Source organism: Silurus meridionalis, chromosome 12 (assembly GCF_014805685.1).
Source record: "Silurus meridionalis isolate SWU-2019-XX chromosome 12, ASM1480568v1, whole genome shotgun sequence".
NCBI lineage: Eukaryota > Metazoa > Chordata > Actinopteri > Siluriformes > Siluridae > Silurus > Silurus meridionalis.
Genome location: NC_060895.1, coordinates 13,205,340 through 13,224,567, shown reverse-complemented (window position 1 = coordinate 13,224,567; position 19,228 = coordinate 13,205,340). Strand labels below are relative to the sequence as shown.

The 19,228-nt window shown below is 36.5% G+C and overlaps 2 protein-coding genes across 14 annotated transcripts in view; one reads left to right on the top strand and one right to left on the bottom strand.

The window, feature by feature from the left end:
• The window catches only part of nf1a (neurofibromin 1a), a 57,962-nt gene that overhangs the window by 18,389 nt on the left and 20,345 nt on the right, over positions 1–19,228 (top strand). For 8 of the 10 annotated variants that reach the window (XR_006927574.1, XR_006927575.1, XM_046863431.1 and 5 more), the window contains exons 30-35: positions 1,190–1,252; positions 3,590–3,748; positions 3,842–3,939; positions 4,112–4,258; positions 4,676–4,822; positions 5,514–5,624. Coding sequence is in view for 8 of the 10 variants with exons in the window: in XM_046863431.1 (XP_046719387.1) it covers positions 1,190–1,252; positions 3,590–3,748; positions 3,842–3,939; positions 4,112–4,258; positions 4,676–4,822; positions 5,514–5,624 (725 nt within the window). In the remaining 2 variants the exon portion in view is untranslated. The remainder of the gene's footprint in view (positions 1–1,189; positions 1,253–3,589; positions 3,749–3,841; positions 3,940–4,111; positions 4,259–4,675; positions 4,823–5,513; positions 5,625–19,228) is intronic. The other 2 variants (XM_046863435.1, XM_046863429.1) reach the window with 1 other exon arrangement.
• omgb (oligodendrocyte myelin glycoprotein b) lies at positions 7,324–18,466 on the bottom strand. 4 transcript variants are annotated; one of them, XM_046863438.1, is made up of 3 exons: positions 18,303–18,466; positions 10,793–15,948; positions 7,324–9,502 (listed from the first exon to the last, which is right to left on the bottom strand). In XM_046863438.1, exons 2-3 carry the CDS (start codon positions 10,804–10,806, stop codon positions 8,332–8,334), a joined length of 1,185 nt encoding a protein of 394 aa, XP_046719394.1. In that variant the 5' UTR covers positions 10,807–15,948; positions 18,303–18,466; the 3' UTR covers positions 7,324–8,331. The 4 variants fall into 4 exon arrangements, with proteins under 4 accessions (XP_046719394.1, XP_046719395.1, XP_046719393.1 ...); XM_046863439.1 differs by having other exon boundaries at positions 7,324–9,497; XM_046863437.1 differs by having other exon boundaries at positions 7,324–15,948.

The following is a 19,228-nucleotide window of genomic DNA, read 5'->3' as shown; positions in this document are numbered from 1 at the left end:
ATGCTTAATATACTGACTAACTAAAGCTCTCACTCACTTAGACTTCCTGCATCCATTTTATAGAGTTTATACATTTTGTAGCATTGATGGTCTTTATTTTTCTTTTTTTTTTGAGTCAGCAATGTAGTTTGCAATTTGTAATTATTGGTTTAGGATTTGTTAGACAGCAACAGACTGCTGCTTTGGATGTATGCTGGTGGTGTCTGATAGAAATGTATGACATTTGTGTCTGATAATGTATGCCAAGTTTCAACATTGTCTGGCACAATTGAAAATATTATTTGAGGCATAATAATGTTAAAATTTTCATGCATTTTAAATCACTGTAAATTGCTAATAGTCAAAGCCTATTTGTGTAAATCTCTTTCCTCTAATCAAAGTAGGTTTTAACGCCTTAAGTGGAGATTTGGCATAATTGTTCAGCATGCCAGGTCTGTTGAAGCACTAAATCAGTTAGAAAATCTTGTTGTGACTGGTGACCTGCTGTGTTATTTCACAAAAAATTACATTAATGGACACCTTTTCCACAGAAACTGCAAAAATTCAACTTTGGTCTGTTTATATTTAGTCATATTCATGTGTTTGGTTAGGTTGAGACTGCAGGGGAAGTAACTTGGCAGCAGCTATAGTGCTATATAGTGTTCAATGTGTGAAAAGCCTGAAAGTACGTGTTTGTGAGCAGGAAGGACTGTCTAAAGCCTCAACACATACTGCTAGTTTCCTTTCTGTTTACTCTCTCAGCCAGTAGTTGCACATCTACCCGTCTGACACTCTATGCTTTGCATTCACCTTCACATTAATTTTTTTAGCTTGCATTCTCAGGAAAAGCTTAGTTCTGCACCTTGTGCCATCTTCTACTTTAGTATTAAGTATTTTGTACAATTTATGTGTATATGTTAAATCCTTTGGTTTTGTATTGAGTAGTGTTGTACTATAGTAAAGATTTTTACAACATAGCTTAGGAACTAGGCCTGAGTAGAGGGTAAGTAGTCAATGAAACCTTAAGTAGTCAAAACATTAAACCTTAAAGTAAAACGTAGCATCCTTGCACCAGGGTGTGCTTCAGATTTCCAAACCATAAACCTCAGATGGAGATCTCTCCTGTATGTGTTTGCATTATGGCTATGTGCGCTGTGCTCAATGTTGTGTAGCCGCTGCTGTGACTTCTGTGCCCATCTCTGCCCTGTAGGCTACTTGCCACTCCCTACTGAATAAAGCCACTGTTAAAGAAAAAAAGGAAAACAAAAAATCCGTAAGTTTCCCAGAACTTTATTTTTTTTCTAGCCACCATTTTTTTATTCATTCTGGAAATCAGCAGTTTATTTTGTTCCTTTTTGGCTTTTTTGCCTCAAAACATGTTCATAAGCATTATGGCCCTACTAACCTCTTACTAACTCCAAAGTCATTGTTGAAACAGTTTGGATAATGCTGTTTGGATCACCAGCATCCTGAGCCCTTCAGGTCTGGTTTGGGACAGTGAGAGGGTCTGGCTGTGGTGTTGGTCGCTGGGATTGGTCAAGCTTTTCCATTTGTCTGTATTGAGATAAGGGTTGACCTTTGATTGGATATTCTCCATAACATAGGAGCTGCTCCCTCTGCCATGGAGATCCTTGCACACCAGGAGTAACATTAGGGATTAAACCAGATTGTGGAAAAAGTCATGTTATTAATCAGCTCATAAACTAGTGAAGTTTTGATGACGTTATGCAATGAACAACTGCTTATTATTCTAATGATGAATCTAAAAACTATTGAGATTGTACTCTGATTTAAATCTGGCTTTAATCTTCCTATTTGTTATTTTGTCTGTTTAAAAATGGGTCACACTCTCCAAGAAGCTGGTTATTGACCTTATGTTTGGTGTGCAATTCAAATCGAGCATGTGCTTCCATGTTGGTAAACTGGGTTTGGATCAGCAGTTTCTCTAGATATAAACAACTGCATGATCCATATTGGTGTGGTAAATGCAATTACTGTGTGTGTGTGTGTATGTATGATTTATATATATTCACCACTCACCATCTACCTTGAAAACAGCACCTGCACGTTCATGCAGATACAGGTTAAGAGCTGTCCAGGCTCACTAAAACCAGCAGCAGTTTATGTAATACTCGAGCCATCTCATCTGGCAACACCTATGCCAATGTCAAAGTCACAGAGATCAGTTTTCTTCTGATGTTTGGTATAAAAATAAGTTGAAGCTTTGGTCTGTGCCTCCATGATTTTTTTTCTACATTGTATGGCTATCACAAAATAGCCTGATTAGTTAACTGTGCAGATGTACAGCTGTTCTAAATAAAGTGGATGGCAAGTAGAATATTAATATATAGACAGACAGACGGATGGATGGATTGTGTGTGTGTGCCCCTTGTATGCTACTGAGGTATTTTCAATACATTGTACATACACATCTGGTCATGCATGAATGTTTCACACTTTTCTCACCCTTGTATTTATTTTTTTAGTCAGTTGTTGGTTACCATGCTTTAATTCTCCACCACAGCTCTTTAAGTTACCAATAATTAAGAAATGTAATTTTCTTGAAAAATATCAAATCATATCAGTCTTTTACAATGTTTTTACGATATTTCAATGCATGTCATCTGATCTGCATATTCAATACACTAAATTGTTATTCCAACCTCATAGAGTAGAAAAGCAGAAATCTGTTGTGCACATATATATTTCACATATACCTTCATAGTATTTGTTTTCATTTTGGAAGCTTTCTGTCTTCATGCTTCTATATATATATATATATATATATATATATATATATATATATATATACACACACACATACATATATAAACACACACACACATATATATATATAAATATATAAATATATATATATATATATATATATATATATATATATATATATATATATATATATATATATATATATATAAATAATAAGAATTATTCTTTTTTTTAATGCACCAGTGTATAGTTCTAAACATACAAAAAATATTTTTCATGGCATTGATACTGTGTTAGTCAGTTAGTCTTTGTATTAAGTTTTTATTTTATTTTTTATTTTTTAATTTAATATGAGGACATAGAGTTCTTTTTTAATAACTGATGCAGGTGATGTGTTGGTTAATTATTCATTCAGATTGTGTTATTAAGACTGACCATCATTTGTATGTTGTGCAATCTGAAAGGTGAAGAGGTTAAATCAAGCACATTATTTTTTGGGTTTTGCTTCAGATTATCTGAGCATGGTTTCACTTGGGATTTGATTCATTCCAAATGTTTCATTCATGCCTTTTTATTTTTCCATCTGCAGCAAAACACTGCCTACTGTCAGTATATCATATCATCATATCTGTCAGATCCATCTATGGTTTTCTTTTTTGCTTTAATGTTATTTCAATCTAATCACACATATTAGGGTTTACTACTAATAAAATCACTTGTGGGTTTAAAAGGGGTTTAGCAATGGTAGATCTTCAGGAACCATTTTTGTAAAATTTTTCTGTTCCTTTCTTTTTTCTCTCCTTACTGTATTTTCTGTTACTAATCTTTGCACCATCTTTCTTTTCTCCTTCTGCATCATCCTTCATTCACTGTGTCCACGTAGGTGGTAAGCCAGCGCTTCCCGCAGAACAGCATTGGTGCCGTTGGCAGTGCCATGTTCCTGCGCTTTATCAACCCTGCCATAGTGTCTCCCTATGAGGCAGGCATCTTGGAAAAGAAGCCTCCTCCTCGGATTGAGCGCGGCCTTAAACTCATGTCTAAAGTAAGGCATTTCTGCAGGTGTATGCATTTTAATGTGGTCATGCTTTATCAGAATGATTACTTATGCCAGGTTTTTTTTTTTTTTCCTTTCCAGATTCTCCAGAGTATTGCCAATCATGTTCTCTTCACCAAGGAAGAGCATATGAGGCCTTTTAATGATTTTGTGAAAAACAACTTTGAGGCAGCAAGGAAGTATGTGTGGGGGAATTTTGGCTTGCATTTTCAAGGATGGCAGTCATTTAAAAAATAATAAAGTTTAATAAAAACATGAATTTAGGCTTTCCTTGATGAATGCAAACTGACTTTGCTATACAGAGTTGAGTGATTTTTTTTTTTTTTTACAACCTGTTTATTATTTTTGCAGATTTTTCCTAGACATAGCATCTGACTCTCCTCCTAGTGATTCAGTCAATCATAGCCTCTCCTTCATCAGTGATGGAAATGTGCTTGCCTTGCACCGTTTGCTCTGGAACAACCAGGAGAGAATTGGGCAGTATTTATCCAGCAACAGGTATGTTAACAAACTGATGAGCCCAGTCGACAAATGTTTGGAAAAATTTGCCACTGACTGCATTAAAGGTTGTTAGATATCCTTAAAGTCTCTTGGCCTTAGACCTGCTTCCAGTTCTTACATTTCTATTCCTCTTCCCAAAAATGACTATGGCCTTTACACAGTACAACTTGCTTGCATTTCTGCTTTTTGGTAAACAGACTGTTGCTCTACATTTTGACCTAATCATGATAGAAGTGTGCTCAAACATCCTGTATATTGTAGCTTTAGAGATATTCTGTAGTAATTAGTCATGAAAATGTTTCTCATAGTTCTTTGTAAGTATTCTGTATAATATCTTGTGTTTGGAATCGACTTGTAATGTTGCTTGTTTATTTTTATCCACAATAACAAAGACAATTGATTTGTGTTTGGCAGGGACCACAAGGCTGTTGGTAGAAGACCCTTTGATAAGATGGCTACACTCCTGGCATATCTCGGCCCACCTGAGCACAAACCTGTAGCAGACACTCACTGGTCCAGTCTTAACCTCACCAGTTCCAAGTTTGAGGAGTTCATGACCAGGTAAATTTACAAACAAAAAAAAAGAAAAAAACCCATAACCATCATACTAAACTTTCCAGGAGAGTGGGTATTTGCTTTTACTCGATCATACATCTAATACCTTTTGTAGTAAACAAAGAAACGGATATTAATGTACTTGTTACTAGTTGGTAAAGTCAGAAGGAAGGTGTGGTGACAGTGTTATAGATACAACATGACGTACAGGGTGTCGAGTTGGTTTTTTTTTTTTTCAGCCCCAAAAAAGTTCTGTGGCTTTTTCTGATGTGAAAAAACAGCCTAAAAAAAAATAATTTATTTAAAACTCTGCAAACATTAAGGTTTCATTTTAAAGGTCTTGCATCTTAACACATGAAAGTTTTTCTACCTGCACATTTTAGTATAAAGAAAATGAGCTAAATTAAGTTCTTTAATAGAAAATCATTTTACATTTATTTGTTTAGTCATTTTCTTTATTGCATAATCTGCTATTGAAGCAGCCACTCTTGTGATTGTACCACTGAGACTAATGTTTAATTATTTAGTGTTTACAGTATAGTGTATAGTACTTGGAAAATGAGATGAATTGAAGGTACCTCTTTAACTATTCTGTCCATTTTATTGATTTATTTTTGTTTGTTTGTTGGATACAAAACTGGCCATTAAATCCTACTGTCTAGTGAAAGTTAATTAAAAAGAATTTTCTTGTTCACAGGCACCAGGTCCATGAAAAAGAAGAATTCAAAGCTCTGAAGACACTTAATATCTTTTACCAGGCAGGAACATCGAAGAATGGCAACCCTGTTTTCTATTACATTGCTCGAAGGTAAGATTTTTAAGCTTGTTATGGTGTAAATTATAATCTATAATAAAACAGTTTTGAACCACTTGAGAAATCAGACTTCTTTGATTGTGTTTAATGGCCTGACCAAATATGTGACAGAAAACTACAGGTATAATCTTCATTCACAAGGTAAGTTAGTGTTTTGTGTGTTTGCACCGTGGAAGAAGTTCTGTAACATATCAGTTTCTACACAAGGTTTAAAGAGTTAAGCAAGGTTTTTTGTATTTCTATTGTTTTACTTATCTAGTGTTTAAGTAATGATTTTGTGTTAAACAATAGCTTGTTAAACAATTTGGGCAAATCTAAAAAAATATATATTTTAAAATTCAATAAATTGTGGCATATTAAATATGTTTACATTTACAGAATTTGGCAGATGCCCTTATAAAGATCGATATACATTGATATATTTTTTTTGCAGCTGAGTTGTTGAGGGTTTTAACGTCTTGCTCAGGGACCCAGCAGTGCAGCTTGGTGGTGCCAGGATTTAAACTCGCCACCTTCTGATTAGCCTGACATTTTGAACACTCAGCTACCCCAGCTAATCAATGAAATGTCAACTTAAATGGCTGATTTGCAGTCACCAACACATTACATTTATGATCAATTTTTGCCTATGTTGGGTTTTTTTAACATGTTGCAGCAGTGTATATTAATATTAAGATTTTAGCTTGGCACACTTTAGTTTACCGGTATTTTGCATGCTGTAAAAAGCCTTTATTTCCTCTGCACATTTGCTTGTGCAGTCAGCCTTAATGCCTAATATCCTGTGTGAGTAACACAACTTCATGCCAGCCTTCCCTCACCTTTGAGACTTTTTTTTTTTTTTTTTTTTTTTTTGAAACCATTAAGCACTTTTTCCCCAGGTTCAGTACCAATTTCTTTTGCAATATATTTGGAATTTTTGGCAAATGTGTACTGTAAATGATTTTCCAAGCTGTACACAGACCAGCAGGAGTGTTCTTTGCACTCAAATAGTTTCTCAAATGTGTTATGCAACAATGATAACAGGTCAACACTGCAGTATGTACACACAGCTTTTTATCCAAACAGCCATCTGAAAGCCATTTAAAGCTAAACACTATCCATTAAGCACAGGGTTTGTTGCTCATTACTCATAGATGTAGAGAATCGATCATGCTTGCAATACCCACACTTTTTTGTAGACATGAAATTTTGTGATTCTGTTGTTATAATCGCCTTCCTATTTTATGAATAAGCGCATTTTGTTTTGACAGTTGCAATGTTATTTTAATGATAAAGGGCTAGCTGTTAATCTTAACCTCCTTGATATTGCTACTAATTATTCAGAGTTTGTAGAAAACCATTGTTTTTGCTATTTTAAAGTTGAACTTTTAATGAAAAATAAAAGAGAAGATTGTAGCTAAACCTGTTATCTGAGGAAAATTGGCTCTTTGTCAGCAAATGCTTCTCAGCTTTAACAGCATCATTACCTACAGTTAAATGCCTGTGCGATCTTCAATACTGTGGAGCGTTTGAAAAGCTCTCGCCGGAGAACCTTCATTTACTAGATGCACCAAAGGAAGTGGGCTGTACAGCACTCGATAACTGAGGGTCCCACCTTTAGGCATTGTATTTTTAAAACTGCTGATTCTTAAGTCATGTCTGATTTAGAAATTAAGCAAAGTGCAGCAATCATTCATAAGATTCTGTTTGACGATTTGTTTTCATGATAGACTTTATTTCCCATTTCAGCCAAATGTCTCTTGCTACATTGGTCTAAGTATGATAAAGGGTTAAGTTTAAAAGTATTTTTACACATGGGTAACTGCATTATGTGGATTCCTGGCATGTCATGTATAACCTTGAAAGTACTGTCCTATGAAAATGACATTAGACTTCATTTTAGACATTTGGTATTTATACTGTTTTTATGGATGAGCATAATACAGGGGAGATCTTTTTTTTCCCCCACTATTGTTAAGTCATTCGTATGCATTTCTAGTAGTTTGTCAAGATATCTATGCATGACAGACATACTGCATAGAGAGTAGTGGACAGTTTGTTTGAAGCACAGATTATGTGTGGTGGCCAGGGAAAAACCCCTTCACCTGCTGCCATTTTTTCCATGTAGTTCTGAGAATTACAGCTCTCTTTTTTTTTTTTTTTCCCTTTTTTTTCCTTTTGGGCCATGCATCTCAACCACTTTCTGTAGGGGGGTTAACCCCAAATGTCAAAAGAAAATTTGTTTAACAATTCAAAGAGACTGCTGTTTTAGTGCAATTTCTTTTCTTTCTGGCATTCAGAGGTAACCAATTTGAGAGTATCTTTTCGCAGCTCCATCTTTTACAACACAACTATCCAACAACTTGATTACTGTGAATCACAGTTAACTAGCAAGGCTTCAGAAACTTTCAGACTTACTTGTTAGCACTATTTCTCTTAACCTCTCTCCACATCAAACATGGTTTTACAGAAAGCAACCCCCCCCCCCTCCCTTTTTTTCTATTTTTTATAATCACCAGTTCTTTGCCAGAATTTAGCCACATGTTTTTCCCCAGACCACCACACACTGTTGAGAATAACTACAGAATCAGAAACAGTCAAATTGTGTAGTTAAAAGACAAGTTAAACCTCCTTATGGTCTGCCTTTTAAGTCCATAAAGGCATGGTTGTGTTTTTAATCCAACTAATTTCTAGTCAGGAATTATTCCAACTTGATGCAAAATCAGAAGGTACTAAGGATGATTGCTGTGCCCAAAAGGATTAAAGCGACAGTATGAGGTTTGCAGTGATTGATCTTGATGCTTGTGCTGCGAGCTCTTTCAGGCAATGGCTTTTTGGCGCTCCGTGTGCGGATTGTTGTGCTTGTCTGGGAGGAGAGACTGTACGGGGTTGATGTGAGAAGTCCCACACCCTTGTTCAGTGCCTGCTCAGATGCCCCAGAAGAATTATCAATACTCCAATTGTCTGGAAAGTTAAGCAATGCCGATTTGGACAGATATCCCGAAGTTATAGCATGCACATGTGGTTGATCACGAGTGTCAGTACCCAGTGGAGGCTCAGTGTATGATGCAGAGTGCCGGGTTCTGGTGGTGGACAAGTGGGCTTCTCCACATGTGGGCCTGATGAAACAAGGGCAGCCCAGAACCTTTGCTGGGGTCTGCTGCATCCAGTTTAGTAGGTATGTAATGTTTTGCTCGTCCTCACATGCCCACGGGTTATCCCCAAGTGTAAGGAGTTGCAAAGCTTCCAATCGATTGAACACACTTTCACTCACTGAAGCAAAGCGATTAGCATGCAAAAAAAATTGGGACAGCCTGGCAAGGCGGTCCAGTGAGCCAGGCAGAATCTGCAGCAGAAAGTTGTGGGAGAGGTCTATCATCTCCAGATTGTATGGCATGTTGGTTGGAACAGTCCAGAACTTGTTGTGGCTTAGGTTGAGTGCTCGCAGACTGGGTAGTGTGTTGTTAATGAAGACCACACGCTCTAACTGGTTGTTTGATAAGTCTAAGGCCTGCAGGTTCCAGTGGTAAGCAGTGTCGTTTTTTTCAAGGTGGTGAATGCGGTTAACGGATGCATGGATATCCCACAGTGCTCGCGGCAGGCCAGACGGAAGGTGGTTGAGATGGTTGTGGGAGATATCCAGAATTCTTAGGTGGGCAAAGTGGCCGAGAACTCCATCTAGGTTTTGAAGCCGGTTGTGTGACAAGTTGAGGAAATGGATGTTGTGTTGCAGGCTGTTGGGTAGCAGTACGAGACCTCGGGCTGAGCAGTCCACTGCTCGATGGCCCCTACCACAGGAGCATGCCGAGGGGCAGATAGCCAGCACAGACACTGCACATAGTATCAGGAGCAGCAGGCAAACCAGCATAGAGGCAGACATTGTGTGAGCTGTCCTATAAAATAAGATCATTTAATTACAAGACATCAAAAGGGGCATGTTGCTTTATAGGACTGTTTGATTTTTCCATATGGTGTTTTGCTGATTAGTTATTTACCAGCACTACATGGCTAAAGACTATTTGAAAAGAAGCTACAATATACATCCTGTTGTTTATCCTTATAACAATTGTTACTGCCTGAGCTGTAATGATGCTTCATGTATTGATTCAGTCTATAAATTATGCTATGTTTAGTAGCATATAATGATTTACAATTTATTTTTCCATTTTGTTCTTCTTTCAGCAGTCCCCCACCTATGCTCTTAATTGTGTGCATAAGCTGTATCATCTGGTTCAACCTCGAGACCAGCTTTCTGCTTTGTAGCAAATTTATGTGACCTGTAAAACCTGTCCTTATCCTTGTTGGGATGATAATTGCTTTACAAGATGATGGGATGGAATATTCTTTCTGGAAGGTGACATATTTGTAATCCTCTGTAGAGAAAGTTTCTATTTTTTTTTTCTTGTTGTTGTTGGATTAGATATGAATTCACCCAAACACTGCTGCAGTCTCATCTTTGAACTGGCTTTATTTTGTCCGTGTTCAATGATTATCATAATATTCTATTACATATGTAACCTTTAGAAACTACTAGTATGCTAATATGGCTCTTGTGTGAATTTATTATAGGTTAAAACATGAACAAGCAATGTAGAATTTTATCTTTTGAATATCGGGCAAAGCTAGTCTCATCTTTATAATAGCACACAGCTGGTGAAATATCCAAAATATTTATATAAGGTCGTGTTGGGCTGTTTGTATCTACTATGTGGCAGAGCAAGAGGTAAGTGAACAGAGCACCTCAGTTCTCTCTTGTGCTTGAGCTGTGGCTGGAGTTTGAGTCCCTGCCAGAAGCAACTCTCCCATGCTGCTATTTCTGCTGCAGTGAGCGGTTAGCATTTTGCCTGGTTACCAGCATCTCGGTCCTGTCCTTTTTCTTATTAACTGTTATTTAGGGACTGTGCAAATTTACTGTCTAGATCACACTATACGCCAGTGTAGTATACAAGAAGTTTAGATTTTTTTCTGATTATCAGCCGGGATTTGTGATGTGATTTGTAGCTGAATATTTGAGGGTTTTTTCTTTGCTGGAAGATTGCTATTTTACCGAAAAAGCTAAAGTGTACAACTGTATTTGTATATAGGCTAGAAATATTTTAAGCAGATCTCTGACATGTTTAATATAAAGTATTTTGCTTTGTTTTTCTCTACCGTGAATGTATTAAATACAGAAAATGCCTTACCTTATCCTTTCCATCAATATTCCGTCATTTCTTTTCTCTTTTTCACACTCCAGCCTCTTCTTTCTAGCTCTCCTCTTATCTGGAGCAGCAGAGGATAATTTCAGTCACTGTCTTTTTTTTTTTTCTGCTACTCTGCATGGCAGGTTAGTCCTTCCTCACCCACATTCAATCTCTGTTTCTCTGTCTCTCACTCTGCACTCGCTATATTACCCCCTCCATCAGGCTCATATCTTTCCCTCCCCTTTTCCCTTCCCAGCTACACTAAGCATTAATGAGTTAATAGGTGGTTCTTCTCTCGCACCCATTTCTTTGGCCGGACTCGCCTCTAGGCATACCAGTGCTGTGGTGGTGAGCAAGCCTCTGATGGCTTAGACCCCAAATGCTGCAAGCTGCTCATCCCAGCAGCATCTGAGTGCTTGGAGAGTGGCGAAATGAGCAGTGAGCAGGAGGGAGGTGGGAGAGATAGTGGAGAAATGCAGCATATAGACAGCTCCTGCTGCTGCTGCTGACAAGGTTTGGGGGTGTGGTGGGGGATTTAGCGAGAGATGGGACTGCTGACACTCAAACCTTTTATAATAACATCCAGTGAACTCAATGAAATCTCCCCTCTTTCTCCCAACTCTTTTCTTTTGTTTTCTCTTTATACGCACAGACCTGCTGTCATTTTCCTGTATAAACACGTGTACTGTGTTTTTTGTACACACAGCACATACTAATACACTAACCTTGACTGCACTGCAGTGCCACTATTTAATGTGAATGACTACCTCTATGAAACATCACCCAGTGGTGTTTTTTTGTTTGTTTTTTTTTTTTTAATAAGTAGGTTGCCATTTTACAGTCACTCACTCATTACAGCAGCAGTATTAACTATGAGCATGTTATGAAGGTCATGTAATGATATAATGTTATAATGAAAAAATTATTTTACTTTCAAAACACTCCATCTTTTGTGGTAATTTTTTCAGATTTTTTTATTTAATGGTGTTTTTTTTTTTTTTTTTCCTGGAAAATCTTAAATCCGGATTTAAAACAAAAGTTACACGACACAATTGTTTTGAGAAAATTAATTAGTCATCTGGTGTTCTTGTTACATTTTGAACACACTGACTAACATCTACTTAGAGATAAAACCGCAGTCTCTGTAAGAACCTGGGCTTCGTATGTATGCGGTGCTGGTGCATACAGGTTTCATCTGGGGTTTGAAGTTTTTTCACTCTGTCCAAAATTAAATAGGTGTTAAATTTGACCCTAGGTGTGAAGTGCGTGAATATGTGCGCAACTTCTTGTGTAGTTCTGCATTTTATTAAATCACTTAATATATTAATGTGTAAATGAATCATTTTATGTAAAGTGTATTTGATCAGTGATCTATATTTACCAGAGTAGCTTGTATATAGTGTGTATTGAAAAGGCCTGGTCTTAGATCATGCAAGAACAAAGTACAATAAAGTAATTACTATTTTGATCTAATGATTTAATGATGCTTTGTGTATTTTCTGGTAATGGTTTTAAGTACAAACAGATAATTACCTTCTGAAATAAGATTTCTCAAATAAGAAATGTATAGATTTATTTAATGATAAAATGCATAGTGGGATTAAGATCATTGGTAAGCATGCATGCCCATTCTTTTTCATTAGTGAATCTCTGCTTATTCATGTAGTCTAATCCCAGTTGTGAATATGGTTATGCAAAAACCATCGGCTCATTTCAATACTTAGAATTAACTTTCTATTCCAGCATGGTACAACTACCAAAATACATTTTACTAGCTTGTACATGGTTTCTGTTTTGCAACAAAAGTGTCAAACTGTAGCGTCCAGTAAGACTTCAATTGAAAATATGGAGCAGTACCCACAGAGGTGTGAAATCTTGCAAAGCAACGGCAATTTATGTTATCATAATTATTTTTTTCTGAAATGATGTACATAGTGGAATTATATATATTTTTTGCTGTGTGTGTGTGTATATAATAACACACAACTGCCAGTTAGCATTGCAATTTTAAGTCTACTTTTTTAAATTATCATTCTAATTTTATATTATATTTATAGTTCTTTAAGGAAAGCCATCTTTTTATTTTGCCATTTATAGGGACATGTAAATGGGTATTAAAAGTATGTAAGGTTAGTTGGTTTGTTACATTTAGACTATTGCTTAAAGCCAGCAAAACAACAAGCTTCTTCGTTTTAGAAAGGATTTATAGTGAACATTGAACAAGCGTGTCAGCACCCCAGATGTCACTGATGTTTTTTGGGGGGGGGGAATCACACAAATGAATTGTCACCATTATAATCTTCCATAACAATAATAGATTTTTCAAATGACCCTTTAGGTTAAGTTGTTTCATTGCATAAGAAAGAAAGCCTGACTAGAATATACAAGTACGATGCATTAAAATCTTTTTCTTTGCATGCTGAAAGCCTTTTGCTCAGTAAGCACAAACTTCAACAACTCTATACTCTGGTGTTTGCACTTTCTTCTCAGGTGGTATTTAAGTTCTTTTAAGATTACTAACATTAGCATTACTAACTGGTTATTAAACACACTGTTAAAATAGACAAACTTTGAAATGCTTTTTTTCTGTTTAAAAAAAAAAAAAAAAAAACTTGGGTGGTGTAACTGCTGTAATTGACTCAGAAAATGCTTCTTCTTTGCTGTCTCTTGTTTTCAATGCATTCTTGGTTTTATAAACAATGTCCACATCGCCCAGAGTAAGAGTAAATCACATCCAACACGGTCACCTTTCCTGTATGTAGTTTTAAAGGGAGTATTTTAATGCTCCAGTGCTGTTTACTAACAGTATCCACAAATAGCATTTTTTCTTTTTTCTTTTTTAGATGTTCGGAGTTTTAGCCTATGCAAATGTTTTGAATGGAAATTGCTTGATAGCCTCAGTGCCCTAAAGACTTTACTAATGACTTCTCTACCATGTTTCTACCAAGTGATTTTTTTTTTTTTTTTACTCTTTCAGGAAACTAATTGATAAAGCTGGAGTCTTGGAGATTGATTTTTAAAAACAACTCCCCTTCTGTGCTGTGTACAAATGTTTCTTCTTTGCAAAACATTTGTTCTAAAAGCACATCTTTTTCAAACAGTAGTTGGTAGTTGCAGATAGTTTTTCAACATCTTTAGGATGGTGCTAGTGGTGGTGGAGTAGGGATGTGTGTAGCATCTGTTGGTGGTGATGATTCAGCGTCCTTGGCTGGAGAAACATTAAGATCCACATCTTCAAATGCAGTAGGATCAACACCATTTGTCTCTGCAGGTGGAGCTTGAATGGTCTTTTCATCGAGTTTAGGAGTTGTTTCGATATCCTCGTTGTTTTCAGAAGGTGGAGAAATGCTTACAGTCTCTGGGACATTGGAGTTCGAAGAGACTTCAGCAGGTGGACTGTTTGCTTCATATGTCTGAATAACATTTGGTGGAGTTGCTTGTCCGTTAAGTGGTTGTAAATGATGTTGCCCAAATGTACTGCTTGCTTGAGTGCCCTCAAGAGGGATTTCCTCATCCGTTGGGCTCAAAAAGGAAAGCCGCTTCGAAAGCCGCTGGGGTAGGAATGAGTGGAGGGAAATTCTCTTGGACTCTCGTCGGTGGAATGATCCATCCTCAATGATGGTTGGTGTGTTAGGGTTGATATCACCTTCAATGAAGGGTGAAGGGCCAGCCCAGTCTGTATTCTCCATTAGCTTTTTCTTACTTTGACGATTTTTAACGAAAATCATTACAAATGCTAAAAACATCAACAAAAGAATACAACCAATTAGCGAGGCAACTATTTTTCCTGGATTCACTTTATTTTTGTCTTTGATAGGGGCTTTGGATGTAATAAAGTCAGTGGTTTTTGTTTGCATGGTGGAGAGGGTTGTTATTAGGGGTGGGAGGTTTTGTCTCTCTTTCATGTCTATTGTGGTTGTTTTGTATGTTGCATTTGTTTCTGTGGTATCAGCAGTATAAGTTGTACCATTCTCTGGGTTATCAAATGGATTAAGACTGGTGGAAAAGCTAGTGGTGGTTGATGTGCCAAGTGGGTAGGTGGCTGAATCATTTCTTTCTGGCTGAATCATTTTAGTGCTAATGTCCAAAGTTCCATTTGAATCGGTGACATTGAATTTAGGAGGATGTGTGCTTTCTTTTTCTTGAGGAAGTGAAGACCATTTAGTAGACATTGTTACTGCAGTCTGAACTTCTTCCTGTGTTTGATTTGTAATGACCCCTGGAGTTTTTTGGAACGGAGTAGAACCATCAACTATCAGAGTCTTGAAAGATTCTTTCTCTGCAGATCTTGTGGTTTTCTTTCCTTTAGTGTGAATATCAAGACCTTTATTGGTGGATTTAAAAAGATTTACTGTTTGGTCATCTCTGGTGACAGTCAACCCTTTCGAGATACTCTGTATCAGTGGTGTAATTGCAATTTGATCAGTGGTTTTTTGTGTTTTGTACTCTGTCAAGAGAGCCAAATGAGATGTACTTTCTCCTGTAGAAATAGTCTTGGCATTACCATGAGTCATACTTGTAACATGTTGGTGCTCAAAGGTTTGTGGGGGCAATTTTGAAGATGAGACATTTTCTTTTTCTTGATCTTTAGAGGTAAATTCTTGCTGCTTGGTGCTGCTTGGCTTTAGAGAAGGTCCAATGTTTTTTGGAGTGAAACTAGTTGGTTCATCACTCTTTATGCTTGTTTCATGATATTTAGAAGTATCTTCATGCTGCGTGGTGGTGCTTGATTCCATAGGATGTTCAGTGCTTCTTAGAGCTAACATAGTGGTCTCTTTACTCATTAAGGTAGATTTATAATCTTCATGGGTATCTTCATGCTGCTTGGTGGTGTTTGATTTCACAAGATGTTCAATGCTTTTTGGAGCAGCAGTGGTGGATTCATCACCCTGCATGGTTGTTTCATTGTCCTTAAGAGTATATTCATGCTGCTTGGTGCTGCTTGTTTTTAATTGAATTTCAGTCGTTGGTAAAGCTAAAATGGTGGTATTACTCCTTAAGGTTTTTCTAAAATAATCAGAGGTATGGTCCTCCTGCTTGATGGTGCTTGGCTCTAGAGTTGTTTCACCAATTAGTGTCCATGCAAGTACCAGAAACAGTGTACATGTACTGAGAATTGATTTCATGATGTCCTCTTCACGGGTGATTCCTGTAAGCTACCAGAGAAGATGTGTTAATATACTTAATATTCTAATGGTACTCTTACCTTATTAGAACTGAATGCTCTTAGAGCTATCCAGAACTATCAAGTGTTGTGTGTATACTTTTCAGTGTTTATTGGCAATACAACAACATATAAAACGGTCTCAACAATAGCACTGGATACATATTTATGATATTTCTGTTTTACAGGTAAAATGATTGGAACGTTATGACTAGAACATTTAGAATTTTGATGGAAAAAATCTAAATCAAAGACATTCCCTTGGTTTTCATTGGAAATACTGAGCTTTCGTAGCTGTAGCTTTAAAGTACTGGAAGCTTGTATTTATCTTTTATGTTGTACAAAACTGCATGAATGACAAACTAGACCAAGGCAATGTCAAGTGCCCTCAAATAAACTTGTCTTGGTCCTGCTATGTGGACAAATGTTTGTCAAAAAATGGCCTAAAACACTTTTTAATCAATTAAATTGTCTATAATGTTAATAAGGTGCATAAATGAACCAAAACATCTATTTATAGTCAGTTCTTAAGTGTTAAGCGATGCAAACTGGTGTACATTTTTGAAGGTGTACTGTGGCCAGTGCTGTGCCATTTAGGGAAGATCTTTCCACCAACACAGGATTATTTTTATTGATAAAAAATGTTTTTAAATTTTCATTAGAATTCTCATTTTCTGTCCAAAACAAGAACTACAACCAAGATAATGACATTTCAGGTAAAACCTTCTCTAGCATATCGAAAGAGACTTTGTACAGTTTCTTTTAAAGAATATTTTTAGGTTGTCTATTAAATATAAGCTTCGTTGCAGTTGCAGTTTGTTTGTTATTGACCCTAGCAACAGTTGTTTTCCTGAGACTTTATCGGAAGTTGTAGCATGTTGCAATTCTAAAGCTGTGCCGTTGAGACATTTCCCCCTGTCAAGTTCCCAGTATAACATGTACCATGGTGCAGTTGAATGCTTTTACTTGATCCATAATTGTTTTGTGTTTTTGGGGTTTTTTTTACACGTACATGGCTCAGTCTTTCTGGCTATAACATGATCAGGTGAATTCAATTAAATATGCTTATTCTACTACAGACATATTCTATCTATAGTAACGGCTCATGCACAGTGCTTTGTGATGTACCACATACACTGATCAGCCGTAACATTTAAACCACTGACTGGTACAGTGAATAGCTTTGTATATCTAATTGCACCAGTACATGATAAGGGTAAGGATGTATTAGGCATCAACTATACTGTCATTTATTAAATTGCAAAGGCTAAATGACTGGGTCAGAGCATTTCTAAAATGGGAGGTCTTGTGGGAGGTTCATGTTTAGTGGTCGGTACCTTTCAAAAGTGGTGAACCAGCAACAGATTTATTGATGTGCATAAGGAGCACAGATTAGCCTGTCTGGCCTGATTTCAACAAAAGAGCTACTGTAGCAGAAACTGCTGAAAATGTTAATGCTAGTTTTTTGAAGAAAGGTATCAGAACAGTGCATTTGAATTTTGCTGCACACGAAGCTGCGTAGCTGTGAATCATCCGAAGTGTCCACCCTGCTGAAGGCATGTACAATAGCCATGTGAGCTTCAGAACTGGACCATGAAGCAATGGAAGAAAGCAGCCTGGTTGGATGAACCACATTTTCTTTTACATTGTGTACGGTCATGTGTGACACTGGCGTGGCAAAGAGATGGAACCAGGATGCGTTATGAGAAAAGGGAGGCAATTTAATGCTCTAGGGCAATATACAGCTTAGAAACCATGGTTTGTGGCATTCATTTGGACGTCATTTTGAAACTTATCATTTGCACGCTGTCGTGTCGCTACAGACTTGTATGGTCTGTCCTGTCTTAAAAAAGGGTACACAGAGGTTTTTTTTTTTTTTTTTTTTGGTGCCAACATTTCTCTTTATTATAAATCTTTAACCAAAGGAATGCAGGTCTGCATGCTATGTAGCTGCATTAAGCAGATGGCTAAATACATTTGTAAATACTCTCCCTATATTTTACACCATGAGGGGGAAAAAAAAAAGAATGGACTGGTACTGTGTAATATTGGGCCGTTCTTAAAATATCGATTGTTCTCTAATTATCTACACATTACAGTAGAGTGCATTTAGGTTTTATATTTCTCTTTAAATGCCAAATTATATACATATTATATGCATGACATAATGTGTGTAAATGAAACCGATCCAGTTCTCAACCCCTGATAAGTCTGTTTTACTTAGACAATTAATGTAAAACACTATTATATAGTTACCCACTAATAAAATAAACAAATAAATAAATTTCAAACATATCCTGCATCTTTGTCATAATTCTAGTACATAAACACACCATTGTTACTTACCCAGTTAAGACAGCTTACTAATGAGTCTAGATGATGTGCTGCAAAAACTATTCGATCATCAAAGATCAGCGATGTTAAAAAATTATTCTATATACATATCCGCTTGCCCACCCAACTTCGTCTAAAGCCTTGGTGAAACACGAAGGCTTGAAGTTGAATGAGGAACTTGCATATATTTCACTGACATGAAATGACAGGAAATGAGAGCTGTGAAACCACTGCTTTTTTTTTTTTTTTTTTTTTAGGCTTTGACACTAGACTCTAACTTTGTCATTAATATGTTTATGAAAAACATATTAATGCAGTGGTAAAGCAATACAGATTTAAAGGAAGTTTAATCATTTTATGTCAGTTTTATGTCTGGTATAATTGGCCTAGTGAAGGAGACCTCAAATATGGCATCCACTTGATTGTAGTCATCTCATATTTATTCATTAAACATGAAACTGGAATTTTCTTTTTAGTTTTTTAAGATTTTTTAAAGAACTGCTTTAAATGACTTTTGCTATTACCTAGTCCTCGGTTGTTTGTTTGGATTTCTGTTTCTTACTTATTAAACATTAGTAGCAGTTGACTGTATTTGGACACCTGAATGTAAGAAAAGGAACCGGGGGAAAGTAGCATGCAAGATAAAAAAGATTTTTTTTTATCACTACTTAGTGTAAACAAGTAACATACAAATATGGTATGCAATCCAACATGTACAAATTCAGCCCAAACAAAGAGCAATTTATTTTTAAATAAGCAGTTTATTTTTTGCCATGGTTGAAAACAAAAAAAACTTCAATGGTTCATCATATAAAGGTAAGGAGAAAGACTTGGATGTAGCAACATCTGTGTGACCCATACCCTTCTGTCTTTGCATAAGCAGAAGTTTCTAAAACAGGAATTTCCTTCCAAAACTACACATCTTTAATGATCTAATA